This window comes from Mustela erminea, chromosome 18, assembly GCF_009829155.1.
Source record: "Mustela erminea isolate mMusErm1 chromosome 18, mMusErm1.Pri, whole genome shotgun sequence".
Lineage (NCBI taxonomy): Eukaryota > Metazoa > Chordata > Mammalia > Carnivora > Mustelidae > Mustela > Mustela erminea.
This window is the reverse complement of record NC_045631.1, coordinates 60,910,322-60,937,435: the sequence shown is the minus strand read 5'-3', so window position 1 is coordinate 60,937,435 and position 27,114 is coordinate 60,910,322. Positions and strand designations below refer to the sequence as shown.

General features: G+C 63.5%; 3 protein-coding genes across 5 annotated transcripts in view; 1 reads left to right on the top strand and 2 right to left on the bottom strand.

The window, feature by feature from the left end:
* The window catches only part of ASPSCR1 (ASPSCR1 tether for SLC2A4, UBX domain containing), a 23,780-nt gene extending 16,120 nt beyond the window's left edge, over nucleotides 1-7,660 (bottom strand). The window contains exons 1-4 of one of the 3 annotated variants that reach the window (XM_032322146.1): nucleotides 7,472-7,660; nucleotides 6,651-6,706; nucleotides 5,263-5,377; nucleotides 4,268-4,368 (exon numbers count right to left, since the gene is read on the bottom strand). In XM_032322146.1, coding sequence (XP_032178037.1) covers nucleotides 4,268-4,368; nucleotides 5,263-5,377; nucleotides 6,651-6,706; nucleotides 7,472-7,573 — 374 coding nt within the window. In that variant the 5' untranslated portion in view covers nucleotides 7,574-7,660. Of the gene's footprint in view, nucleotides 1-4,267; nucleotides 4,369-5,262; nucleotides 5,378-6,650; nucleotides 6,707-7,103; nucleotides 7,326-7,471 lie in introns of those variants that run through there. The other 2 variants (XM_032322145.1, XM_032322147.1) reach the window with 2 other exon arrangements.
* LOC116576947 (collagen alpha-1(III) chain-like) lies at nucleotides 7,626-20,735 on the bottom strand. The gene is made up of 7 exons (XM_032319502.1): nucleotides 20,476-20,735; nucleotides 20,116-20,288; nucleotides 19,523-19,962; nucleotides 18,930-19,043; nucleotides 17,604-17,717; nucleotides 9,035-9,082; nucleotides 7,626-8,027 (listed from the first exon to the last, which is right to left on the bottom strand). Exons 1-7 carry the CDS (start codon nucleotides 20,733-20,735, stop codon nucleotides 7,626-7,628), a joined length of 1,551 nt encoding a protein of 516 aa, XP_032175393.1.
* Nucleotides 19,559-27,114, top strand: NOTUM (notum, palmitoleoyl-protein carboxylesterase). Its single transcript, XM_032322151.1, has 12 exons — nucleotides 19,559-19,886; nucleotides 20,707-21,065; nucleotides 22,046-22,098; nucleotides 22,176-22,271; nucleotides 22,680-22,740; nucleotides 23,010-23,068; nucleotides 23,430-23,532; nucleotides 24,156-24,347; nucleotides 24,474-24,574; nucleotides 25,131-25,278; nucleotides 26,386-26,433; nucleotides 26,640-27,114. Exons 2-12 carry the CDS (start codon nucleotides 20,734-20,736, stop codon nucleotides 26,944-26,946), a joined length of 1,500 nt encoding a protein of 499 aa, XP_032178042.1. The 5' UTR covers nucleotides 19,559-19,886; nucleotides 20,707-20,733; the 3' UTR covers nucleotides 26,947-27,114.

The following is a 27,114-nucleotide window of genomic DNA, read 5'->3' as shown; positions in this document are numbered from 1 at the left end:
CCAGGTCTCCGGAGACGCTATTTCCCTCACCTCCTTGGGCCTGCCCAAGCCAGGCAGGTACAAACATGGGTGTTGCCAACGCAAACCCAGTGCCACCGCGTTCCCCACGTCAGCACAAAAGGGACAAAACCCAACCCAAACAACAGGGCTGGGTTTCAGGCACAGCGGCCACTAGAAGGCCCAACTCAGGCCACATCCCAAGGGGCCAGGCAATGCGTACCCCAACACAAAGATGAGGTCAGGGCCGGAAGGAGCCACGGGGTCCCTCCTCCAGGGTGGATGGGGCAGGGGTGGTTTCAAGAGGGAAATTTCCTTTCCTTCCCAAAGAGGGATGGGGGCGGTGGCCAAGAACTCTGACCCCTCCTCAGTGTGACCCCGGGCTGGTCCCCAAGCTCACAGCAGCCCCCCTGCAGTCCACTGTGCCCCGGGGTCACACAACACTGAGGGAACCACGCACACAGCCTGCCCTTCCCAGGGACATTCAAAGCCGTTTGCTACCAGTGCGACAGCCGGCGCTGAGAGCACAGGCTCAGCCACAAAGCCCGGCGGGGAGCAGAGGGACCCCGGGCACCGGGCAGCAGCCCGGGAGTCGCAGGCCTGAGCCCCTCTCCCTGGGGCTCTCCCCTCCTCAGAGAGCTTAGAAGTCAGGAGGACCGGCCAGTCCGCTCAGAGGCCGGTACCGTGTGCGGCGGCCCCCAGTCCCGTGTGGGCGCGGAGCACGTCTGCGGCTACAGCCCACGGGGAGACCAGTCCGAGAGTGAGACACGCCAGATTTCAAAGCCCTCCGTCCGGCAGAGAATGAAAAATACCTTATTCTCCTGTGGATCACATGTTCAAAGCCCACCGATCCGGACACACAGGGTCAAGTCCTTCAAAGTCCTAAGATTAACTGCACCTGTTCTCACTGTTCTTTTGATGTGGCTGCCCGAAAACGCAGAATCACCTCCGTGGCCCACACGTGTGGCACAGGTGGCATGTCCAGTGGCCAGTTAGCTGATCCAGATGCTGGTGGGCAGGGCAGGGCCACCGTGCAGAAGAGCCGCCCCCCTGGCCAGCAGCGGCCCCCAGAAGCCGTGCTCCCTCTGCCAGCGTCCTGGCAGGCAGGGCACACGGCTGCCCTGGGACACGGACCTCTGCCCGAGAGCCCCGGCGAGGGGACCCAGCCCCCTTGCTCCTCCTCCTCTCGCAGACCTGGAATTCCCAGAGTCGCCAGCCTCCACCAGAGTCCACGTGTGTTGACGCCTACGAGGGTCTGTCGGGGGGCCACACACGGGTCCACGTCCAGTGTCCCTGCCTGGCGGGCCGCCCCCGCGTGGCTCCAGTATGCATCACCAGCTAATTGGGCACGGGGCCGGGACGCGGGGATGACGCTGCCACCTGTCCCCCTCACGTGAACCCCACTCTGTGGTTAGCGAACGCCAGCTCCCGAGAGGTGCACAGAACCTCAGAGACCAGGCTCAGCGCGGGGCCTCTGCTGGCCTCCCCTTCTGCCCCTAGAAGCCGGTCAGCGGGGACCTGGGGGCCCGGTCAGGCAGCTGGACGGTCTGCTCCTGCTCTCCGCGGGGCGGGTGGCACACGGCGGGCGCACATCGCAGCTGCGGACAGGCGCTGGGAGCGCAATGCAGAGGACACAGCCTGCTCCGGACGCCATGAAGGACAGCCACGCGGCGCGTGTTCGCGGATGCCCCGCTGCCACCTCCAACTGCCCAGCTCCTCCCGGGGTGAGCCCCCACCCTCCCAGAGCCGGCCCCACCCCACTCAGCTCCCTAAACCCCAGCAGCAGCTCCCCCTCCCGAGACCGGTCTACCGTTTCCTCCTCTGTTTCCGTCCCCAGCTGGCCAGGCACCAAGTCCTGCGTGTTGCCACAGGGGACACTGATTCCTTTAGGATTTCGGTTTCCAGGGGCGCCTGGGGGGCTCAGTTGGTTGAGCGTCTGCCTTCAGCTCAGGCCATGATCCTGGAGTCCCGCGATCGAGTCCCGCACCAGGCTCCCTGCTCCGCGGGGAAGCTCCTTCTCCCTCTGACCCTCCCCATCACGCTCTCTCTCGCTCACATAAATAAATAAAATCTTAAACAGAAATATTTCAGTTTCCAGTACGGCTCGTTTTGTTCTCCTCCTGGTGGACCCCGCCTGCCGTTCAGTGGTGCGGTCTCAGCGGCGTCCTCAAACCATGCACAAGGGGCGAACGGGTGACCTTTCAGGCCCGGAAACGGCTTTGTCCATGCTCACGCTCACAGCACCTCGACGGATAGCTAGTTCTAGAACACACGCTTTCCTACAGGCCTGGAAGGCACTGATCAGCTTCTCGGCGCCGCGGCCCTCCTGCAGGCCTGCCCCGTGTCTGAGCATGGAGAACGGGCCCTTCTGCCTCAGCTCCCGCAGCTCCACAGTGGGGGGGGGCGGGGGGCGGACAGGCACAGCAGAGGGTCGAGCAGCCACAGGCCCGGGAGTGTGTGCCGAAGCTCACGGGTCTGAGTGCCCGCTGTCCTGCTCGCTTGCCTGTGGGAGCCGCTGGGGGAGGGGACACGCTCACGTCATCGCCCGTTCTTGAAACAGCACCTTCCGTGCAGAGGGCCCTGAGCACTGCCTCCAGGACCAGCAGCACAACGCAGGAGGGCAGCTAAGGCCCCTGCCCGCTCTGCCTCCTCGGCCACCCACCTTCGCCTCCTGCCTCCTTGCCTAGCCATCGCCCACCACACCCTCGATGTGGCACGGCCACTGCCTGGGCTCTGAGTCGTAGCTTCGTGAAGTCCTTCAGTGTCGGTCTAGTCGCCTTTTAGGCGGAGGATGGACGCACTCCGTTCCACAAACTCTTCTTCGTTTTGGCCGCGGGGCCCTTACGCCTGCCGTCCCCTTGGCCCAGAAAGCTCCTTCGCAGATCCTGGTGCTGCTGCTCCCGAACCCTCCCCGCCCAACCACCCAGGAAACGCTGCCCTGTCGCCTCCCAGGGCGCCCTCCCTTCTCTGTGACATCTTCGGGTGGCTCTGTGCACCTGCCTATCCGCTCTGGAGCCCATCTCGGTGAGCTCGGTGAGGCAGCCCCACCTGTGCTGAGTGGTCCTGACGAAAGAGGGACAGACAGACACAGCCACTGAGGGCAGGTACCCGTGGCCCCAGAGCCGAGTTCTGACCAGCACCTCCTCCCCCGGACGACCCATCCTCTTCTGAAAGTAAGGGGACCAGAAGCCCAGCCTCGCCCAGCCAACAGGAATTCCGCCCAAGTCAGACAACAGGCAGCAGCAGCAGCACAGGGAGGCCATCACGGCCACCGATCAGCGAAGCGGGAGCGCCTGGGGAACACGCAGAGGCTGGCGGAGGGAAGGCGGCCCTGGCTGCCGGGCCCAGGCTCGGGGGAGCAGAAGGTAGCTACCTGGTCTAGGCCCAGCAGCGTCGGCAGCTACATCACTAAAAGGACCGGCACGTCAGAAATGGGAAGAGAAGCCCCAGTGGGACAGCTCAGGTTGGGGGAAGGGGGGGCAGGAATCGGCTGCAGGGACCACAGGGGCCACGGTCAGACCAGCAGGCGCTGTCCTGTGGTGAGGCTCTGTCCCCAGGAGAGCCCTACCTGGAGGCCCCCTGTCCACAGACACGCCTCAGGGCCAGGCCCGTTCTCAGGACTGGACACACATTCACCCACCCCATCCTCACATCCCCGCGGGAGCCCCCAGACGGCCGGCGACCGGCCCCGGGCCACACACAGAGCACCACACCCTCCCACGGCCCTTCCACTGTTGCGAGTGGACGAAGATCTCTGAGCCAAAACGAAGTACCAAAAAGCAAAGCCCCACCACTCTGACACATTCAAAAACAACATTTACACCGTTGACCACTGATGAAAACTGACACATCAAATGCCACTAAGATTTTCTCTTTAAACAGGACATGGTTCCACGATAAGGAAGTTTTATACCCAAACCCCTGGTCCACTGAGGAGCCCAGAGCCCCGTTCCCCTCACCGCTCACCGAGCCCCCCGTGACGACAGAAGCACGGCTCTGCCCTTCCAGGAGGACACAGACGGCACATGGTCATGACGGGAGGCCCAGCAAGAAAGATGAGCTGCGGGCCGCCGGCACCCGCTGGGGCAGCAAACGGACCGGCGGCCCCTTCATCTGAAACCGGTCCCCTCACCAGGACCACAGAGCCCAAGAGGCACGACGGCCTCAGGCCACAGCAAACCTCAGGGCTGTGGCTCCGGACCAGGCCCCTGGCCCGGCAGCACCCGCAGCACAGCGGGGCAGCGTCTGGAACCAGGTCACCGGCGCTCACCTGGTCTGTGCAAAATGGCTGAGCAGCTCCCAGAGTGTCTGGCCCGAGCAGAAAGTGTCTTGCAACCGAGAGCCGTCGTCCAGCTGCAGAGCGACGCGAACCTGAGGGGCGCGGGTGCAGGACACCAGTCAGGAAGGAAAGTGGTGGGTCCTGCCCCGGACCCGCATCCGCGTCTCAGGGCACAGGTAAGAGAGCCCTGTCCCTCGGGGCTGCCGGGATCGCATGGGCGTGTGGGAAGCCGCCCCAAATGCTGCAAACGTCTGCCGCCGCGCTGGAAGCTGCCGGACTCAGGGCCGGCCCTTCGCGCAGCAACAGACGAGGAGCGTGCACCCCCCCACCCCGATTCTCTCCGCGGACCAGCTCCGGTCATGACGGCTACCTCTGTAAGTGGGGACGTGGGTCTACCTCCCCCGTCCCTCTGCTGCGTGACAGGCACACCAGGGCACGTGTGCCCAGAGCCCGCGGGCGAGCGTGTGTCCGACACCCAGCAGCACCACCCCGGGCCCCACTGTGGCCGTCTCCACCCATGATAACCGTGGGGTCGTCCGCCTCCATCTCCACAACCTAAGAGTCACTGATCTGCTGGAGAGCCACAGGCCACAGTCAGACTCGGGCCACGGTCCGGGCGAGGCCTGGGAGGTCCAGGGTGAAGCCTGGGCCTCTGGGCCACCGTCCTCCCCAAACGAGGCTGCACGCAACACCCCACAGGACTCTGCAGGCTCCACAATTCCCCGAGCACAATCATCAGGCCGGCGAGTGCTGCTGAGAGACACAGCGCCAGCTAGCTCACCCAGGAGACAAAACCCGCACGAAGACTGAGAAGGCTCACTTCCCATCCACAGCTGACCCCGGACAGCGTGGGTCGTGGGGACACGCGCCTCACTGGCACACCGCCCTCCATTTACCCTAACACTCCTGTGACGGCGGCCTCCCGCAGCCCAAACAGCCTGAAGGAAAGAGCCAGAGGCAGCACCTGCCCCCTGAAAGCCGCCTACCGTGTTCTCAGGGCCCTCGCGGCTCCGGGAGACGGGCACCATCTCCAGCTTGGCATTGTTGGGTAGGTTGGCGAATCTCCACTGGAGAGAGAGGTCAAGCACATTCCTTTGAAACCTGCAAAACAGGCCATAGCTTGCGGGCTGCCTGACACAGCCCAGCGTTCACACGGTGCTGGCACAGCCCCACTAGGAGCAGGGGCCCCCCCGGCAGTGCCCCCCGGCTGCAGGAACCGCAGTACAGCCTGCAAGCCAGCCGGGACACAGCGGGCCCCCGTCTGCAGCGGGTCTGCGAATGGAAAAAGAGTGCCGACTGACTCAGCTTTGAATGCACAAGGAAAAGAGCAAGAGAGAGAAACCAGAAACGGGTCACCGTCTGGGGCAGACCAAGGGGCTGTCCACCCCCACCAGGCGTAAAGCAGCAACATGCCCAAGTCCAGGCTCAGAAAATAAAAACACACCCAGGGGTGACTAAAGGCGTGCACCTGGCTCTGCTCCGAGGCTCTCACCTGCCTCTGGCAGGTGGGGGGATGGGGCGGGGGTACAGAAAGAGCACAAGCCTCGGTGACAGCATGGCAGGGGACTGCCAGTACGGAGCACAGCCCCGGGATTCTCAGTGGCAGCATGGGCGAGGCCCAGGAAAGCAAGCGCCCGCACGAGGGGCCACTCTCGTCCCTGACGTGAAGACAGCCACACCATCACGACATGCGGCTAAGGCGAAAAGTTCTCGGGTGGAACTGAAACCCACACCTGACCAAAGCAGGCTTCTGGCCCTTTTGTAGTTTCAGACCACTTGGGAATCCGGTGGAAGCCCCCTCTCTAGAAAAACGCCCGCACACGGAGACCCATGCGTGTAGCTCCGCGGCCGCGAGGCCACCCGACCCGCTCCCAGCTTGCAGGGGTTTTCCTGTTTCTGCAAGACCACGTCCTCTTGCTCTCAGAGCCCCACCAGAAACTTATACAACCAAATGCACAAAAGCCCTCTGCGGAGACCCCTAGAAAAGACACATCCATATCCTAACCCCGGAACCGGGAATGGGACCTTACTTGAAAATAAGGATGTGACAGCTATAACTGAGTTAAGGGTCTGGAGATGAGGTCATCCTGGACTGGGGGGGGCCCTAAATCCAATGACAAGTGTCCTTATAGGAGACAGGGGAAGGGAAGACACGCAGCAGAGAGGGAGAAGGCCACGTGAGGCAGAGGCAGAGGCTGAGGGCAGCCACCAGCAGGTGGGAGAGGTGACGGAAGCTCCTCTCCTAGTCTTGCCAGCAGCGTGGCCCTGCCCCTGCCTTGACTTTGGGCATCTGTGAGAAAATGAACGTGTCGGCTTAAGACCCCAGGCGGGGCGCTGGGCAGGGGTGGACGGACTTGGACCCCAGCAAACTCACTTCAGATCGTATTCGCTGGGGTTGAAGTCCTGTCGCCGGCACGTGTCCTCCAGAACCTAGGAGTCAGACCACAGGCCCGTGAGCCACCGTGTCCGGCCGGCCGCTGGGCTGGCAGCACACAGTCCCTCTCCGTGAACTAACTAACGGGCTGTCCACTCGACAGGCCCACACCCCTCCCCTGCAACCCCTGTTCACCGCGGGCCGGCACCGGGCCTGCCCCCCGGCACCGGGCCTGCGGGGCAGCCCCCACCACACGCCTCTCGCTACGCGGGGGGCCCCTCCGCCGGCTGCGCGTCACCGTCCTCCCCACGGGCCGCCGGCACACACGGCCCCCGCCCCCGGGCCCCGCGAGCACGCGGCTCAGGCCGCCGGCCCCCCACGCTGGGGGCTGCTCCCCGCCCGGCCTGCCCAGCGGGGCCCGGGGCGCTTCCTGCGGCGGCGCTTGCCCCGCACCAAGCGCACGAGTGACTCAGCGGGTCAGTTTCCAAGCGCCACGGCCGCACGCCCGGGGACCCCGGGCCGGGGACACGGCTCGGCGCTCCGCCGCGGACCCCGTGGGGCGGAAGGAGGTGCCGCGCCCGGACTCCCGCCGGCCCGACCCCAGCCCCGCAGCGACCCGCAGAGCCCCTGAACCCCGAGCCCGACGCGGAAGGGGGCGGGCCCGTCGCGCCAGGAGGCCGCTCATTGGCCGCCTCGAGCCCCGCCCCCCGAGCCCCGCCCCGCGCCCCCCTGCCGACCCCAACCGCAGGCGCGGGCCCGGCGCCGCCCGCCCGCCCGCCCGCCGCTCTCCCGGCCGCAGCCACCGCCCGCCGCCGCCGGACCTGCAACAGCACGGTGCTCGGCGTCACCTTCACCGTGTGGCGCCGCCCGTTCGGGGCCAGCACCGACACCGCCGAGCCCCCTCCGCCTGCCGGGGCCGCCATCTTCCGCTCACGTGACCCGCCGCCGCCAGGCCGGCGTCAAACCACTTTCTCGCTAACAGCCGGGACGCACAGCCACGCGGTGGCGGGGCGGGGCCTGAGGGGGCGGAGCTCGCGCGCGCTTCCGGGCCCGCCGCGGCGTCCGGGCCCCGCCCCCGAGGTCCGGGCCCCGCCCCCGAGGTCCGGGCCCCGCCCCCGAATCGGGCCCGCGCCGGGGCGCGTTCGCCGAGCTGCGGAGAGCCCCCAGCCTGCGTGGTCCGGCGCCAACACCCCAACGGGCGCCTCGTGGTTTGGGGCCGCGAGCTCGCGTGGCCTGGGCTCCGGGTCCCCGCCGGGCCACCACGCCTCGCCGGCCTGCGCCTCTCTCGCCCTTCGGTCCCGGCTCCAGCGCCCGCTGACCTGCCCCTCCTTCCTGCCCACTGTCCCCAAGTCCCCCGCGGTCACTCCGCCTGCAGCCCTGGGGGAGTGGCGTGAAGGTCAGGGACCGGCTCGGGGTAAAGGCCGGCCAGAGGCCCCAGACCAGAGAGAGTGCATTGGGTGAAAGTCCGAGACCAGCGCTCTACAGGCTCCGTGCCGGGCTCGCAGTCAGCACCAGCCGTACCCTGAGCCAGGACGTGACCCCGTCCCAGCCCGCCGCAGGGGGAGTCTGTGGAAGGTGGGGAGAACGGGCGCGTGGAATCCTTCCACCCCTCCTGTGTGGGTGCTGTCCCACCTTCGTGGAGGGGACCCACCCACCTCTTGGGCACCCACATGCGGCCCAACACAGACCTCTGCATGCGTATGTAGGGAAACTGAGGAAGCTTCAGGGATCCTCCTCACAGTCTGGCCTCAGAGTCCAGGATCCAGGCAGCAGTGCAATGCTCAGTGGGACCTGAGTGTCCCAGGGAGCCTTCTCACCATCAGTGAGCCCCTCCCCCGAGGCCTCAGAGCCTCAGAGGACACTGGAGATGTCGCGCAGGAGGCACCTGGGAGGCATCTGGTCAAGCCCCAATACCAGCCACAGCCGGGTCTTCACTGGCTCAGAGACAAGGGCGGCTGCCCTGCCCCTGCCTTGCTATCTCCTTGTCCACTGCTGCCTACTCTCATGGGTCTCACGGTCTGTGTGGGGCCGGACACACCGGGGCTTAGAGCACACCCTCTTGGGGCCTTTGTGGTCGCTGTGGGGTCAAGCTCTCCCACCCCACCCTTCTGGCTATCAGGCCCCCGCAGGCGTTCTGTGAGAGACAGGGCCCTACACCCCAAGTCGTCCCCAGCCCAGCCTCTTTGGCATGTCGCCGGGCCGGGGTTCCCCCAGAGCCTCTGCCCCACAGAACAGCCCTTTCACGTGTTTACTGCGCGGCTCTTCCCCGCGCCGGTCCGCAGTTCTTGGGCAGAGCCTGGCAGGGGGCGAGTGTTTGACCGTTGCTAGTACTACGAGCACGTGGCCCCCCAACCGGGCCTTCCCCTCCCGCCGCTGACCCTCACCTGGCAGAGGCAGGGTGCCCCAAACTCTGTGGGATCCACGCTGGGGCCCTGGCAGTGGGAGGTGGGAGAGTCAGGCCAGACCCCCCTCCCCTTAGCGGCCTGTTATGGCTGGACCCGGACACAGTGGGGCACCGGAGGACTCAGGCCACTGTGTCCTGGCTTGGAGCCCTGGGGCACTGACCGCACAGCCTGACAAGCCTCCGAAGGCAAGAAACACCTGGAGGTGGCCTCCCTTGGCCGGGGATTGATTTCGCGCCACAGCCAAACATTCAGGTCCTGGACGTGCCAGCTCTCCGCCACCGTGGGAAGGCCCCTCACCCACCTCTGGTGACCACGCGCTAGGGGCCACACACACACTGGGAGCGTTTGCTCCCCCGAGAGGCCTGCCTCGGCTCCTCTGTGCGACTCAGCAAGATCGTTTTGCGCTCCGTCTCTTCCTACGCGTTCCAGATGCGGCCTTGAGCTACCGGATCGCAGGACACTGTCCCAGAAGAAGAGACCATGGGGTCAGAGGTCATCTTTGGGAGGTTGGCCAGGCCACAAAGAGGGGTCCTTCCCCAAGTGTTTCGTTTGGCGTCTCTGCGCAGCTTGTGTTCTTCTTGCCCAAGCTGCTATTTTGGAGAAGGGCAGGGCTGTGCCGTTCCTGGTCCCAGTGGCTTCGTTTGTGACAGCCCACACCTGGAATGACCCGATGTCCTTCAACAGGTGTGCGCTTGGACACCCTGTGGCACGGTCACCCCACAGAACATGGCTCAGCTATCCAAAACAAGCTATAGGCGCAGCACCCTGGGTGGCTTCCCGGGGAAGGGGACAGAGGCATAAAAAGCCATTCCCCAAGGGCTACAGGCATAACTAAGGGCACATCTGTACAGCCTGATGGAAATGGCAGCATTTTATTTTTTTTTAAAGATTTTATTTTTATTTATTTGACAGACAGAGATCACAAGTAGGCAGAGAGAGAGAGAGAGAGAGGAGGAAGCAGACTCCCTTGCAGAGCAGAGAGCCCGATGAGGGGCTCGATCCCAGGCCCCTGGGATCATGACATGAGCTGAAGGCAGAGGCTTTAACCCACTGAGCCACCCAGGCGCCCCAAAATGGCAGCATTTTAGAAATGCTAGAAGGGTTGTCAGGTGTTCGGGGTGATGGTTTGGGGGAGGGAGTGAGGCCAGTGTGGCTGTGGGAGGATGATGCCTGGGACCCTCAGGGAACACGAAGGGGCTGCGCCATGTCCCCCTCACTGTCCAGGTGGTGACACTGTCCTTGGTTCTGTCAAATGTTACAATCGCAGAAGAGCCGGCAAGGTGAGCAAGGGGTAGGCTCCGTGTTCTTCCTTACGATTCCACGTGATTCTGTCAGCATCTCCGTACAATTTTCAGTTAAAACATGGCATCTAGCGGGGAGCCTGCTTCTCCCTCCGCATGCTGCTCCCGCTGCTTGTGCGCTCTCTCTCTGACAAATAAACACAGTCTAAAAAAAACCAGGCCAACTTACAAAAGTGACACTTACAGAAAGCCGAACCTCTGATACAGTAAACCACCACTTTCCAGCACTTCTGTACACCTTCTCGTAGATGAGCACTGCTAAGGACTCGTCAATTTGCCTATGCTCCGCGCGGATATTTGCACACGTATGTGTCTGACGGTCAGCCAGCGGAATGACCCGAGTAACCCAGCAGCGCCTCCTGAGAACCAGGACCTTCTCCACTGCCTGTAGCCGGTCCCAAGGTGGACTACATGACCTACACGGTCATGGGTGCGACGGTATCACCTGATCCACACTTTCCTTTGGACTTGACCTTGCCCCAGAACGGCCCTTCACGGCTGGCTGGGGCGTTGCCTTTGGTCGTCACATCTGTTTTGCTCTTTTAATCCACAACAGACCCTCCATCTTCTGTTCATGTTGTTTCACTTTTCCATGACACTCGCATTCTGGGAGAAGGCAGCCCCGTTTGCTGCCAACTAGATCCTCCTTCCGGGGCTAAGCATTCCGAGCAGTGAGGCAGGACAGGGGAGAGCCCGTCGGGACACCGGCTTGTCCTGTTAGTGGGGAGCAGATTCTGGACACACGGTCAAGGTGGGGTGTGCCACAGCGCCCCACGGTCGAGGTTCTTCACAGAGTCAATAAGCCATGTGTGGGGCGACTCCCGGAAACTGTGACTGCGCGTTTCCAAGAGTCATTCCCCCGGTGGCTTTAGCCTCCCTTGATGGCTGGTGTCTGGCTCCTTCTTTACATTTATGATCACAAAGTCCTGACTTCCTAATTTTATCGCTTCCTTTACATGTAGTAGGCATTGTTTGGGTTGAGAAATGCTTTCCCTCTTTTAAGAAAAAATTCTTAAATGTTAAGATGAATTCATAGATTCTTTTTGATGCTCAAACGGATCTAAATTTGAACAGCGAGACCCTCTTCAAGCTGGCTGCTATGCTCCCTTCTCTTCGGAGGGGGGATTTTTATTTTTATATCATTTCAAACTTAGAAGAAAGTTGCAAGAGCAGTACAAGGAGCTCCTGGGAGTCTCTTGGACTCGCCAGTTGCAGCATACTTCCCCCTTGCTTGGTCAGCTTTTCCTCGTCTCCGTGATTATACTCACAGAGTTTTTCTCTGAACCATTTGAGAGTAAATTGGAGACACTCGGCACCTTCCTCACTCAGGACTTGTGTGTTTCCTAAGAACAGAGCCATCCTCTCCCACAACCATGAACTACTACACACCGTGGGACTCCAGCATCGACGCCGTCCTCTGAGCAAGTCCAGGGGCACCTCTGTCGTCGACTTCTTTCCTGCAGCCTCTCGACGTGTTTCCAGCCCTCCCTGAGCATTTCAATTCTGTCGCGACGACGTGACAGGCTCAGCCAGGATGCTCCCTGTTCAACCTTGAATGTGCCATTTCTCAAGGAAGCCCCAGCCTCCCACAGGAGGAATGGGATGTAGAAATCAAAGCCTCGAGTGGGGTGTGCTCAGTGCTGTGGGGCGCCTCTATGCTCCGCGACCCCACCAGGGACGGAGCTGGGATCCTGAGGGCATCGAATGTCTCACCTTCCAAATCACACCTCAGGCTTCCTTCCCTCCCCTCATGTGGCTGAAGCATATGAAATTGCCAATAGTCCACCATTTTTGTTCTACCAAAAAAAAAAAAAAAAAAAAGGCAAATCTATGATTCTAGCAAATATCCCTTTCTCCACAGTGAGAATGCTCGTTTTCAGTCATATCAGTATATTTCCTCACATTCTCTATTCCAAAATCCCTCCAAATAGCTTTGGAATTACTACAGTGATCTATTAACTACAGACCTACTAAGGAAATTTCACGATCTCTCTGTAGCTGTGTTTGTCCCCAGAATACAAACCACTGAAGAAATCGAGATGATTGTGGGGTGCTTAGGTGGCTCAGCTGCTTAAGTATCTGATTCTTGATTTCAGCTCAGGTCATGATCTCTGGGTCATGGGACGGAGCCCCCCACGTGAGGCTCTGCCCTCTGTGGGGTCTGCTCAAAGACTTTCTCCCTCTGCCGTCCCCCACTTACAGTCTCTCCCTCTCTCTCTCTCTTTCAAATAAATAAATCTTAAAAAAAAAAAAAAAGAAAGAAAGAAAGAAAGAAAAGTAATATAGGGGCATCTGGGTGGCTCAGTCGTTAAGCATCTGCCTTTGGCTCAGCTCATGATCCCAGGGCCCCAGGATCGAGTCCCACGTCGGGCTCTCTGCTCAGTGGGAAACCTGCTTCTCCCTCTGCCTCTGCCTGATGCTCCCCTTGCTTGTGCCTTCTCTGTCTCTCTTGCTTTCTTTCTGACAAATAAAGTCTTTAAATAAACAAAGAAGACAGGTATTCAAGTTTTATTTGAATTAATTTTATTTTTCTGTGTGCTTGTATTCATCTGATACATAGGTTCCTTTATTTCTGAATCTCGGTCTTTCTTTCATCCCTTTTGATTGACCGTCATGTTTGGTCACGCACATATATATTTGGTTCACATGTTGCAAGGATGAAACGGGATGGCCAGAAAGGATCGCTGCGTCTCGTCCACTCCTGCTCGCCCCACAGAAACCCGTCTTCTCTCGGTTCCAGGGTAGCCTTCCCGTGTTTCTTTTTGCAAAAACAAGCAGGTGCATGTGTCAGAACGCAGGGACATGGACGTGACTTCTTTCTCTCCTTCCCCCTCACCCAGTGGATGGCGCAGGAGGTACCCTCCTCTGTTCTCCTCACGCGGTCCATGTGACCTGCTCCGGGACCTTTGCCTCCCTGCCCTGCAGCCAGAGTGCCCTGCGTCTCAGCTGGACGCTACATGGGATGTTTCGGCCTGTGGGCAGCCTGGGCTGTGGCCGGGGCATGAAGTCCTGGCTGCCTCGCTCTTGGGTCTCCACCAGTCCAAGAAGCAGCAGCACTCGGGAGACAGAGGCTCGAAGCTGCCGAGCCAGAGAGAACACCATAGGCAGTGAGGGCCCCCTGGCTGGCCCCCACGACCCTGAGCCGGGCCAGGAGACCAGGGTGCGGTCCCTGTTCCAGGCTGCACAGAATCTCCTCCGGCCGGCCCTGCCCAAGCCAAACGCCGAGGAATGAGGAGGTCAGTGGAGGTCATCGTCCTGGGCGTCGCAAATGGGGCTAAGGTTGCGCCTCCCAAAAACATGCTGTCCTGAACTATGGTTCTCTTAGGACCTCAGGTGGTGTGTTATAAGTAAAAATCTCCTGGCTGGCCTGGGAATCAAAGGTCAAGGAGGAAGTGGCCAGGGGAAGCATGGCCCCCCATACCATACAAAATGTGTTTAAAATATACGTACATATATATGTGCATTCACACGCATATACAATAGGATTATAACAACATGGCACTTTTAACCTAACCAGCCAAATCAACTTCCCAACATAGAACTTTCTGGAAGTTACCTGTATTATCGTTAGACAGTGACTGCTCATTGCCAAAGAATGAAACCCAGGCACCCTCCCTCGGTCCACACGCCACCCTGTGGGCTGGTGTTGGTGCACTGGCTTGTTTTCCCTCCTCCTGACATCATGCCCTGGGGGTCCCCTCCTGCCCTAGGGGACAGCCAGGCACAGGGTCCAGGGCCGGGAGCTGGGGTTGGCGGCCCCCAGGCAGAGAAGAGCCTTCGCTCACACGCGCATACACGGGCTCGATCAGATCACAGCGCTGAGCTCATGAAACAAGTGGTGTTTCTCCGCTGTGGCCCAGGAAGCTGCAAATAACCAGCAATACCCCCCCCACCAACTGCACCCTTCTCTGAGATGTGGGGCGGCAGCCAAGGGGGCTGCGGAGGGGGTCTCCCAGCACCCTCCCATGCCAGCCTTCAGCCAGCCCTACGGAGCAAGCGCAGCGGGGTCTGGGGAGGACAGGGACCGCCGCCTCCCCTGCTCCTTCCGGCCTACGACCTCCCTCCCTGCAGCCGCTGGACAGCTGTTCCCAGGCTCTGCTTTGAATTAAACGGTGGTGTGGCCCTTTAAGAGCAGCGTCTGCCGCCCCCGCCCCCGCTGCCCCCTTTGATGTCGCTGGCTGGCTCCGAGAGGTTCCCAGCGAGCAGATCTGAGGGTTTGTTTCTCGCTCCCCAGAGGCCACGTGCAGATCACAGGGTGGGAGGGAGGCTGGCCGGAGGTCACGTGGCCGGCCTCCCTGGCCCGCAGCTGCCAGTGCAGGCCTGGGTCCCCCGGGATGGGGACCAGCTGGCCCCGAGCTCATTAGGGTGCGAGGGAGCCCCAGCTGGGACGGCGAAGGAGGGGCTGTGTCCGGCTCCCTTGCACAGGCCGAGGCCTGGGGCAGCCTGACCTCCCTGAGGCCCTTGCTCACCTGTACCCCCCCCAACAGGCGCACAGCCTGGCACCCTGGGGATGCTCCTGCGATGCCCCAGAAAGCCCCGCCTCGTCAGAGTTTCAGGAAGCACCTCCTCGCCCCCTCCCCCTCCCAGCTTTGGAATGTGGCTGTTCCCAGGTGGCCACTGACACCCAGCCTTCAGCCAGGACCACCTGTCACCAGCTGAGGCTTCATGGGGAGGGCAGGACCGGATGGCGTGCGGAGAGGCAGGCAGGTCCTGCCAGGTGACCGGAGGGACCCAAGCGGTTGACCTTGGGGCCCGAAAGCCCTACTCAGATCTCCTGTTCCCTGGTTGGGGGGTAGGGAGGGAAGATCACAGCAGGACCCAGCCTCTTCCTGCAGCCCCAAGGCTCTAAGTCCCAGGCACTCTCAGTCCTAGGATAAGGAGTATAAATGGTCCCTTCTGCCAGGTGACCCCAAGGCTGCTCAGGCCAGGCTGCAAATGACCACCTGATTCCCAGGAGAAGACGTCCCAGCATCAGACCTAGAAGTGTCCATAAGGAGCCTAGATATCCCCCCACACACACCTGCACCAAGCAAGGGCTTTCGCTGATCAACGTCCCAGGATATGAGGCCAAGGGGGATTTCTGGCTAATGAGTGGGGGTGGGGGCTGTGGGGAAACCAAAAGGGGGTTCAAATTCCATGATTGCAGGTTCTGGCCTTGAGGTCCCTTCCTGGCTCCCAGCTGGAGATGGGTTCTTCTTGACTGGCTGCAGAGCAGAGCCACCTCTCAGAGCAAGAGGCTGGGAGGTGCCGGATTGTCTGCCCCACTTCCCTGCCCTCTTGGGTCTTGGAGGTCAGCAGCTGGGAGCGGAGCCACCCAGGTGGCCAGGCAAGGCAAGGCAGCCAAGGCGGGCAGGCAGTGGCTGGACCCCAGATGGCCAGCCACAGCTGGAGCTCAGAGCAGCCCTCCTGCAACCGAACCCTGTCTCAGGGCCCTCTGGGGGCCCCAGGAAGAAGCCAGCTGTGTGGTGTAGGGCAGTCCCACATCTGGGCAAGGGCCCTGGGTCTGTAGCTGCTAGATGGCCTGAGGTCCCGCGGGCCCAGCCCTCTGGCCAGATTGTGGGTCTGAGGGGGCCTCATGCAGGGTTTCAGGTGGGACCCCCTGCAAAGCTCACAGCCCTCCACCATGCCATCCTCCCTGCCCCACAGTGCCTTCAGCCAGCCTGGGCCCTGAACCTGCCCCATCTTGAGCCCTAGCTCTTTGTTTCCTGAAACGTTTCGTCTCTGCCTTTCCCGCTCGCCACCAGAACTATGCACATGTCCACTCGTGGATCGTGGATCGCAACTCCCATTCCTTAACTGTGTGCCCATCCAAGGTCGCTGGCTCCCTCCCCCAAGTCCTCCTCCCCAAGGACAAGCCCCCACACCCCCAAACCATATCCTAAGGTAAGCCCCACGGTCCATTTCCGTTTCCCCAGCTCCCTTGCTGCTGGGCGTAGGCCAGATGGAAGTTCAGCCAGGAGCACTCACTGCCCACCTGGCCAGGGGCAGGAAGCCAAGGGGCAGGAGTAATGTGCCAGTGGGAGGAGGGGGCGGGCAGAGCAGGGCCAGCCCCACGCCCAGGATCCATGGTGTCCCTAGCCTCCGGGTCACCGCATCGAGGGATGTGGATCATTGCTCCTGCTCCTCGTCCCCAAACTAAAGTGTCCGCCCTCCAGACATTCCTTTGTGCCCAGGACTTCAGCCTACCTGGGTCACTGAGGGATGGCCCGCATTCAGGCCAAAATAATAAGAATCTTATTTCACAAGCTCACTGGGCTCTGCAGGTCCTGCGGATTTTCATGTTCCCACCCCCCTGGGAGGAAGGTACTATTCCTGTCCCCACTTTATAGATAAGAAACCTAAGATCAGAGACCCAGCCACAAGCTAGGAAATCAGGCACTCAGTCCTGCTGCTAGATCCCCCAACGTGTGGGTCCCCAGACCTCTGTCTAATGGGCAAATGGGGGTACGCACATCCCGTGTCCCAGGAGAATCTCCAGAGTAGGAGCTGCCCTCGCCGTTCCAATCCAGGCCCACGTCTCCAAGCCCCTAGAGTCCAGCCTGGTGACCCCTGTGGGTCAGACTCATGGATGCTCTAGGGCTATTTTCCAGGTAAAATTCTCATGACATAAAACCAATTGCTTTGGAACGTAGAATTGTTTAGTACACTCCCAATGTTGCGCAATCACCACCACAATCAAGTTTAGAACATTTTCATCACCAAAAAAGAACCTTGTCCCCACTAGCGCTCGTTCCCCATTCCTCCCTGTCCTCTGGCAACCAGCAGTCTGCTCTCTGTCTCTGTGGATTTACCCACTCCAGACAGCTCCTGCAAGCGGAATCATGCAATATGTGGCCTTTGGAATCCGGCTTCTTTCACTCAGTGGGATGCTTTCAAGGTTCGCCCATGATGGAGCCTGTCCCTGCTTCATTCTGTCTTACGTCTGAGGACTAGAGCATCACACGCAGAGACCACGTTCTGTTTATCCATTCATTTTGTGACGGATATTGGGGTTTCCCTCCTTTAGACGATGGTCCCCATGTTGCCTTGGATGGTCACAGACGAGCTTGTGTGAGGACACCTGTTTTCAAGCCTTTTGAGACTCTCCCCGGAAGTGGCGTCACTAGATCGTATGATAATTGGGTTTCAGCTCCCAGGGAACCCCCAGACGGTGTCCTCCCACGGCTGCCCCCTTCCACATTCCCGCCAGCAGCGCAGGACCAGGCTCTCCACACCCTCACCAACCCCTGCCCTTTTCCGTTTCTGACCATGGCCGTCCGACCAGCTGGGAGGTGGTGTCCGACCCACGGCTGCTCCGCAGAGGGCTGTCCCTCCTCCCACCAGCCAGGGCCACAGTGGCCGCTGGGCTGGGTGAGGGCAGCCTAGAAGCAGAGGCCCAGGGGCGGGCGGCTTGAAAGACCGGCTGTCCTGGGAGGGCCCAGCGGCTTTCAGGAGTTGAAAACCCTGAGCAGGGGGCATCTGAGCTGCAAAAGGTAGAGCTGGCCCCTGAGGGGCAGGAGCGCAAGGACAGGGCCAGTTCCGAGTCGGCAGAAAGACGAGGGCGAGCGGCCAATTGTTCCAACAGCGTCGGAGCCCAGCTCTAAAGGAGCAGGTGTGGGGAAGGTGGACACAGACAGATGGGGAAGTTCTGGGGAAAGCTGTTCGCTTTTGCTCATGATGTTGAACAAACCAGAACGGGAACTCGTTTTGAACCACCGTGCCGGCTAAGACACATCAGGGCAAACACCAGCGGCTATAGCACGCGTGCTTTTCCCCCGTTCCGGAATTTCGTCGGCAATCCTGCAGGCCGTCCCTGCCGCGCCGTGCTGGGCACTTACACGCATGGGCGCCCATAATCCCACAAAGAACCTCTGATGGAGGAACGGTCATTACCCCACTTTAAAGAAGAGGAAACGGAGGCACAGAGAGAGGTCACAGGCCTTGCCCTGAATCTCCCAGTCAGGAAATGGCTCAGAGCCAAGTCCCTGTGAAGCACAAGCCCCCTGGGTCCTACCATCCAGCGGGAAGTAGCGCTGCCCCGCCTGGGACTGGGGGTCACAGGCTTCCAGAGGGCGAGGGCTCCCTAAGCAGGTTCTCCCCAAAGCGAAGGTCAGCTGGGGCCAGGTGGGAAGTGAGACCACCTCTGGGTGGAACCAAAGTTTGAAGCTACTGACTCTGGCTGGCCTGTCCCAAGCGTGGCCTTCAAGCTGACCTGACAGGGGTTAGCCAGGGGGACAGGGGGACGACAGGGGGTGTGGACTGCTGAATGAACAGAGCTCATCCTCAGCTCTTCCATTAGCTTCTCTGAGTCTCAGTCCCCATCATCCGGAAAATGGGCACACAGCCACGCTGAAGGGGCCTTTGGGGAGGACACACACCTGTGACACCACATGCCCTCTCCGTGGTTGAATGACCCCAGCCCAGGCCAACCTCCAGAACACCTCTGGCTCATCTTAGGTTTCTGGGGCTCTGCCCCAGCATCTCACACCCCTCCAGTGCCCAAACAATGGCTGTTAAGGGCCCTGTTTGGTCTTACCGGGAGACAGGCAGCTCAGTGCCCAGCCTCGGGCCCCATGAGGACAGAGGGCACTCACGGCCAGCAGCAGTCGGGGGTTGGGGGGACTGCTGTCAGGGCCCCGGAGGCCTTGAATCTCCTGCCCCACGAGGGGCTGCAGGTGCTTTCCAGAGGACACAGCTTCCCCATTGCCCTGAACCAGGAGAGGGGCTCCGGAAGGCCTGCCCCAGTTTGGGCTCCGGGCCCAAAAGGCAAGGCCTGTCTTTAAAATGGGTGTAACAGCATCCCCTGGACTGTAGAGGGGAGGGGTTAAGAGAAAAGGTCTGCTGGAGCTGTCCGTGGCACCTTGTGGGTGTGAAGGATGAACAAGACCCCTTTCCCCACCCACCGCTAGAATCCTCCTAAGCAAACACCTGCCCCCCCTGCCCTTTTGATTTCTGAGAAAGAATCTCCTTCTGTCCTCAGTGAGGCCCGCGGGGAAGGTGAGCCCATGATGAACTTGGTTGGGTGGAGGTCACTCAGGGGAGACCAAGCCCGCGGCTTATAGATCCTGGCCCCTGACTTCCCAGTGGTGGCTGGGGCAGGGAGAGATTCTTGGGGGCCCTTGGGGTGGAGCGCTCAGCCAGGGCTCGGGCAGAGAGGATCCGGGACCCCACCCCGAGGCCCACCGACCTCGGTAAGTGGCAGCGCCCCACGGCTTCCCAGCGCCGCCCAGAATCTGTCCATCCAGGCGGCGGGATCTGGCGACTCCCCCGTGGCGCCGTGCCGGGGCGCCCGCTGCCTCCCGCAGGTCACCGAGGGCGCCGGGTCCCGCGCCACACCTGTCCGCTCCTCCTGGAGGCCCCGGCGCCGTTGCTGCCGGCCCCTCGGCGCGGGGCCCTGTGTCCGCCGTCGCTTTGATCCCGGGGGCCCCGCTGGATAAAAGTCCCGGGCGGCTCCGCGCCAGCGCCAGAGGGGAGCGCAGCCGAGCCGGCGTCCCAGCGGGCTGGCGCAGGGCGAGCGACGCCGAGGAGCCGGGGCCGCGGGGTCGGCCGCGGTGAGCGCGGGGCTCGGGCCCGTTCGGGGCGGGGGGTGCCGGCCGGGGTTCGGGTCGCCCGCGGGCTGCTCCGGGCCTGGGCGGCGGGGGGGGGGGGGGTGGCGGGGGGCCCCCGGGCGGCTCAGGTGAGCGCACCCGCCCTGCGGCCCCCAGCCCCGTCGGGCCCGGCCCCTGCGCGGCAGGCGGAGTCCCGGCGCGGAAAAGCCCCGCTCCTGCCCGGCGCCCCCACCCCCGGCCCCGGCCCCGCCGCCCCTTCCAGCCTCCCGGGGGCGGGGGCGGCGGCGCCGGGCCGGCCGCGGGGAACGGAGCTGCCGGGACCGCGGGGCCGCGCTGCCCCCCACGGAGCCGGGCCGGGAGCGCCTCCGGCGGCCGCGGCGGGGTAGGCCAGGCCCCTCCGTCAGGCTTGCGGTTTGGGAAGAAAAGGCGATGCCTCCGCCAAGAAAAGAGCGAGCGCGGCCCCCTCCCCCTCCGCCGAGGCGGGCGGCGGCGGCACATCTAACGCGCGGGCACCCGGGCCGCCGCGGCCCCCGCAAACTACGCCCAGGCTCGGCCCCCGCCGCTTTATTGGCGCGGGCCGGAGCCAGCGCACCCAGACCCTGCGCTGCCCTCGCCGGCCGTGCGCGGAGCCCGAGCTGCCCAGGCCGACGGCGCCCGGCCCCCGGAGCCTCGACGCCGAGCCGCCCGCGCTTCCTCTGCCGGGCCCAGCGCGGGGAGCGGGGCGAGCGAGCAGGCGCGACCGGCGCCCTGCGGCCCGGCGCCCCCAGCCCGCTGCTCCCGCCGCCGCCGCCGCCGCCGCCTCAAGGCCGCCCGCTCTCCGCAGGTGGCCGCGGGCCCGAGCGGCGCGGCCATGGGCCGAGGGGTGCGCGTGCTGCTGCTGCTGGGCCTGCTGCACTGGGCCGGGGGCGGCGAGGGCAGGAAGACCTGGCGGCGCCGCGGCCAGCAGCCGCCCCCGCCGCCGCCCCCGCCTCGTGCCGAGGCCGCCCCCGCGGCCGGGCAGCCGGTGGAGAGCTTCCCGCTGGACTTCACGGCCGTGGAGGGCAACATGGACAGCTTCATGGCGCAGGTCAAAAGCCTGGCTCAGTCCCTGTACCCCTGCTCGGCTCAGCAGCTCAACGAGGACCTGCGCCTGCACCTCTTGCTCAACACGTCGGTGACCTGCAACGACGGCAGCCCGGCCGGGTAAGGCCCGCACCCAACCGCCCTGCCCGGCGCGCCCCTGCAGGCGGCCCCACCGGGTTCCCGCCGCCAGGTCCCCCGCGGCGCTCGCGCCCTGCGCCTCCGTGCGCCCTCGGACGCGCGGAGTCCCTGCGCTGGTCGCCCCCGGGGGAGAGGAGCCGACCCTGGCCAGGATGGGGTGGGGTGGGGCGGCGCTCGGAGAGCTGGCGTCGCGCCAGGCCGGGCACTGACCCCTCGGTCACTGGTGCCCAACCCCTCTGTTCGCGTCCTTCGGTCTCTGGGCGGGGAGATGGCAGCCCTCGAGTGGCCCTCGCTCCAGCAGGAGGAGGCAACGCAGCGGGGCGGGGAGAGTCCTGCTGTACCAACATGCCCCACGCCAGCTCCGCGCCGACCCTCTCTGCTCCTTGCTGCTGCCGGGACTGCCTGGGGCCCCAGCCAGCCAGAGGGACAGGGAAGGGGCGCAGGTGGGACGGAAGGAACGGGGGTGCGGCGTTGACCCCTGTCCAGCCCCAAAGCGTATGAAGGAAGGATGTAAGGCTGCGGGTCGGGAGTCGTCAGCGGGAGGACCCGGTGACACCCGCGCCCTTCCACGACCTCCCGGCGGGTCCCAGGGATCCCGCCCCACGCACACGCCTCTGGAGAGGGCGCTTTCCTGTCTCCAAGCAGCGCCGCGCGTCCCAGGAGATCCCGAGCCCAGCGAAGACCGCCCCCCCGCCCGCCCGGCCGCCGGCGCCAAGGTTACAGCGGGTCCCGCGCGGGGCGGGCCGTGGGGATTTTCCACGGACCACACAGCCCCGCGCGGCCCTTCCCGCCCTGCGAGCGCCACCTCCCGGGACGGCCACGGCCGGCGGGCCGCGCGCGCTCTGCGGGACCTGGCCGCTGGCGCCCTCGTGCGGCCGGAGCGTGCGCCGGGCGACAGGTGGAATGACCCTTTCGTCCCCAGAGCTGACCACCCGCCCCGCCCGTCCCCCCCCCCCCCACAGCTACTACCTGAAGGAATCCAAGGGCAGTCGGCGGTGGCTCCTTTTTCTGGAAGGTGCGTCCCAGGACCGAGGCGGCGAGGCGGGCGGAGGCCCCTGCGCGCGCGCCCTGACGTGGGGGCTGTGCCCGCAGGTGGCTGGTACTGCTTCAACAGGGAGAACTGCGACTCCCGCTACGACACCATGCGGCGCCTCATGAGCTCCAGAGACTGGCCGCGCACCCGCACAGGTGGGCGAGTCTCGAGTCTCAGACTGCCTGGGGCTTCCCCCTGGGGGTTCCAAGTTCTGGAACAACCCTTGCTGTCCTGGCTTTCTAGAGCCCTGGGGAGGCCCCACCCTTGCCCACCCCCCAGTTCTCTGGCCTTCCTAAGGCCAGGGCACCCACCTAACATCTTCATTCTTACTGTGCAGGTAAGCTCCGGGGCGGCTTACCATGGCTGCCACCACTCATCCCTAGGCCAGGGGAGGGTGGGAGAGGTCCAGGGTCGCATCCGAGTGACTGGCCTGGCCCACCTGCCTTGGTGCGGCCAAGGAGGGTCGCCCACATCCCACAGCTTCCTGTGGTCTCGTTGCTGCGCACTCCTTCCCCCCAGAAACTGCCCACTGGGCCCACTGCCTCTGTCCTCTCCCACTGCAGGCACCGGGATCCTGTCCTCCCAGCCCGAGGAAAACCCCCACTGGTGGAATGCCAACATGGTGTAAGAGGGAACAGAGGGTGCTCCCTGGGGGTCTACCTCCAGTGGGTTCTTTCCTGGGCGGGTCCCATGGGGGGTGGTCCTCACCGGAGAGGGCCCTTATGGGGGGGAGGAGTCCTTCCTGGGCAATCCTGTCCGTGGTGCCTTGTCCTCGGAGACTTCCTTCCCAGGAGGCCTTGTTCTCAGGACCCTTCCTGGGAAGGGGGTCGCTCCTGAGGGCCGTGGGCGGCAGAGGAGGACGGCGGCGAGCTCACACTGTGCTTGTGCCACAGCTTCATCCCTTACTGCTCCAGTGATGTCTGGAGTGGGGCTTCGTCCAAGTCGGAGAAGAGTGAGTCCCGCTTCCTCTCTCTACTGCCCGCCCCCGAAAGACAAGGCAGGGGGGCCGGTCTGGGTCTCGGAACTCCCTCTAATCCCCTGACAGTGTGTCCCAGGATGCCTGCCCCAAACACCCACGGCTGGCTGTCCATGGCTGGCTGCCTGCAGGGGTCCACGCTCCTGGGTGTTCCCTGGGGAGGGGCCCACGGCATAGCCTTGGGCCCCTGACCACTTCCCTCCAGTCTGCCCAGGCCACAGCCCCCGGAAGAGCCTCCAGACCCCCAGCTCGACCTCTTCCTCCTTCTAACCTGGAGGCAGGAAGCCTTGCTCTCTGTCTGGGCCCCCACCTGAAGCCACCCTCCCTCCCCCTGCAGATGAGTACGCCTTCATGGGTGCCCTCATCATCCAGGAGGTGGTCCGAGAGCTCCTGGGCAAAGGGCTGAGTGGGGCCAAGGTGCTGCTGCTGGCAGGAAGCAGGTGAGCCAGGCAGGGCGAGGCGGGAGTCTGCAGGGGTGCGGCGGGAGTGGGGATGGGAGGGCAAGCAGGGGCTGAGCCTGGGACTGTAGAGGGCTCCGGCTTCACCCTGCCTGGGCAGGGAGCGCGAGGGTCCCCAGGGTTCAGCTACGGAGTGCTCCGCAGCTGGAGGCCGTCCAGAGACTGCTTCTGGGCCCTGTGCTCGCCAGAGGCCAGGGAGGCCTTGGGCAACAGTGACCTAGGTAATCGGTGAGGCATTCGTTGTGGAACAGGACCCCTTCTCCAGGGCCAGCGTCCCTCTGTGTGCGATCACACCTGGTTACAGGCATGCAGAGGGCCCAGGGGGTATCCAGAGTCTAGAGAACTGAGCCTGAGCCCACAGAGCCCACCGTGGTTTGCAGATAAGGGAGCTGAGTCAGAGGGTGAGAGAGAAGGGAAGGAGAAAGGCAGGAAGCGGGCGGGCCTGCCGCTGCGTGCGGTGCCTCGGGGTCAGTGCCTGGGGACCCCAGAAGGCACACAAGTCTGGGAGCCCATTGCTCAGAAGGCTTCAGGACCCCAGGCAGGGCTTGGGGCTGGCCCCGGGGGCAGGGCGGGTTCCGGGGCCTCAGACGCTGCCTTCTCCGCAGCGCGGGGGGCACGGGGGTGCTGCTGAACGTGGACCGGGTGGCCGAGCAGCTGGAGGAGCTGGGTTACCCAGCCATCCAGGTGCGGGGCCTGGCGGACTCGGGCTGGTTCCTGGACAACAAGCAGTACCGCGGCACAGACTGCGTCGACACGGTCACCTGCGCGCCCACGGAGGCCATCCGCCGAGGCATCAGGTGCCGGAGGCCGGGAGGCTGGCCGGGCGCTGGGAGGTTGCCCGGCCCCTGTGGAGAGCACCTGTGGGGTGGGGGGGCCCGGTGGGGACGGGGACGGGGGCTGCCTGACCCCCAGCCTGTGCCCAGGTACTGGAACGGGGTGGTCCCGGAGCGCTGTCGGCACCAGTTCAAGGATGGCGAGGAGTGGAACTGCTTCTTCGGCTACAAAGTCTACCCGACGCTGCGCTGTGAGGGGCCGCTGCGGTGGGGCGCGGGGCGGGGGCGGGTGGTGAGCAAGGAGTGCTAGGCCAGGCTTCTTCGGGTCCGGAGTCTAGAGGCCGGCCCGGGGGGACACCACTGCCTGCCTACACGGGAGCGAGGTACCTGCGCTCTCCGGGTCTGCCTGGGACCTTCCCAGTCCCGGCATTGACCATGCACTTGGCCCCAGGCAAGCCAGGGTGGCTGGTCACCCTGTGCACATTCAGTCAGGAATGTGCTCGGCATGAGTCCCCGTGCTGCCCTTGTTGGGGCCTGGGCCGTCCCTCCCTGCTCTACCCTCAAAGGGACATCACCAGGTTTTGGTCAAAGCAGAGAGCCTGGGAGCCAGGCAGGGGAAGGAGGTGGCGGATGGGTAACAGGGTCCTTCCTCAGACCAGGGTGCCCTGGGGGCTGGGGACCGGCACTCCCAGGGAGAGCCCAGCAGGTCTGCAAGCCTACCGTGGCCCTGGCTGGGACCCCGGAGGCCCTTCGCCTGGGGTGGCGGCCGAGTGCCGAGGCGAGGCCCAGCTGAGCTGTGCCCCCCAGGCCCGGTGTTTGTGGTGCAGTGGCTGTTTGACGAGGCCCAGCTCACCGTCGACAACGTCCATCTCACGGGGCAGCCTGTGCAGGAGGGCCAGTGGCTCTACATCCAGAACCTGGGCCGCGAGCTGCGGAACACGCTCAAGGACGTGCCGTGAGTCCTGGAGACACCCCCCGACCCCGGCCCCCTCGGTGTGCGGCAAACTGCTGGGCTGCACGAGTGGCCTCACAGGCGAGAAGCGGCCCCTGGCAGCCCGGGTGAGGGTATCGGCCAGCGCTGGGAAGAAGGGAGCTTTCCAGCCGCGGGAAGACGTGAGGCAGCTCACGTGCGCGTTCCCTGGAGAAAGAGGCCGCGGAGCGTAGGATTCCAACCCCAGGACGTTCTGGAAACAGCAGAGCTGGGGGGCAGCAGGATCAGTGGGTACCAAGGACAGAGCTGGGGCGGGGGAAGGATGAACAGAGCACAGAGAACTGTCGGACGGCGAGACTGCTCCGTAGGAGACCACGATGGTGGACACACGTCATTACACACGTGTGCAAACCCACAGAACGCACAGCGGCGAGAACGAGCCGCGACGTACGCCACGGGCTCCGCGTGACGATGGCGTGTCCGCGCGGGCTCGTCAGCTGTGACAGACCCAGCATCTGTGGGATGCTGATGGCGAGGGAGGCTGTGCTCGTGGACCAGGCGTGCACGGGAAATCTCTGTACCTCCCAGTGCGTTTTTTTTTTTTTTTTTTTAAAGATTTTATTTATTTATTTGACAGAGAGAGATCACAAGTAGATGGAGAGGCAGGCAGAGAGAGAGAGGGAAGCAGGCTCTCTGCTGAGCAGGGAGCCCGATGCGGGACTCGATCCCAGGACCCTGAGATCATGACCTGAGCCGAAGGCAGCGGCTTAACCCACTGAGCCACCCAGGCGCCCTCCCAGTGCGTTTTGATGTGAACCTAAAACTGCTGGAGAAATACAGTCTATGACTATATAGTCCGTGACTGTGGCATGTCCGGGTCGGCCTCCCCCCACGGCCCAGCTGGCCATGCCTGGCAGCGGTGCACTTGGAGCAGGGTTCAGAGGCAGAAGAGACCGGGGTTCGTCAGAGCATGTGGGCTGGAGGGGACAAGGCCTGGTCCAGAGGAGCAGCCGGCCAGACGCGGCTATGGGAGGAGGGTGGGAGCCAGGGAGGGGACGGGTTCCCAGGGGAGTGGGCACCGGGCTGGGTGGGGAAGGGCCCGGGGGTCACAGTGCGCCTCCTTCCCGACAGGGCCAGCTTCGCCCCCGCCTGCCTGTCCCACGAGATCATCATCCGAAGGTCAGTGTCCCCAAGCCCTGAGTGGATCCCAGCCCCAGCGACACCCCCCCGCGGGCCCCCTGCCTGGCCTGGCTCTGTGTCGGGGCTTTCTAGGGCCATCAGTACCACGTACACAACCAGCTGTGTGGCCAGCACTCAGACCCAGCCCGCCCCCTGCCCCCTCTGGCCACACTAGGTGACCCCCCCACCCGGATTTCTGTCTGCAGCCACTGGACGGACGTGCAGGTGAAGGGGACCTCGCTGCCCCGAGCACTGCACTGTTGGGACAGAAGCTTGCACGACAGCCACAAAGCCAGCAAAGCCCCCCTGAAGGGCTGCCCGGTTCACCTGGTGGACAGCTGCCCTTGGCCCCACTGCAACCCCTCCTGCCCCACTATCCGGGACCAGTTCACGGGGCAGGAGATGAACGTGGCGCAGTTCCTCATGCACATGGGGTTTGACGTGCAGGCCGTGGCGCAGCAGCAGGGTCTGGAGCCCAGTAAACTCCTCGGCATGCTGAGCTCGGGGACCTAGGCTCCGGCCGGCTATCCCTGCTGCCCACTGCACTGCCCCCCACCACTGCCTGCGGGAGGCCCCGCTGAGCCGGGGTCCTGGGTCCCGCCAACCCCCAGCCCCCCACCCGGCCTCTCCTGGCCTTTTGTATTATTTTATAAAGTCACTTTTTTATTACTTTAATTTTTT

Excerpts from the sequence above, each read along its gene's own strand:
- NOTUM (XM_032322151.1), top strand. The coding sequence starts at position 20,734 with ATGGGCCGAGGGGTGCGCGTGCTGCTGCTGCTGGGCCTGCTGCACTGG. Across the intron at positions 23,069-23,429 it reads TTCGTCCAAGTCGGAGAAGA|ATGAGTACGCCTTCATGGGT; the intron begins GTGAGTCCCGCT and ends CTCCCCCTGCAG. Across the intron at positions 26,434-26,639 it reads CACGAGATCATCATCCGAAG|CCACTGGACGGACGTGCAGG; the intron begins GTCAGTGTCCCC and ends TTCTGTCTGCAG.
- LOC116576947 (XM_032319502.1), bottom strand. The coding sequence starts at position 20,735 with ATGGCCGCGCCGCTCGGGCCCGCGGCCACCTGCGGAGAGCGGGCGGCC. Across the intron at positions 20,289-20,475 it reads GAGGGCAGCGCAGGGTCTGG|CCTGACGGAGGGGCCTGGCC; the intron begins GTGCGCTGGCTC and ends CCAAACCGCAAG. Across the intron at positions 19,044-19,522 it reads GGGCGCTGCCACTTACCGAG|GGCAATGGGGAAGCTGTGTC; the intron begins GTCGGTGGGCCT and ends CTCCTGGTTCAG.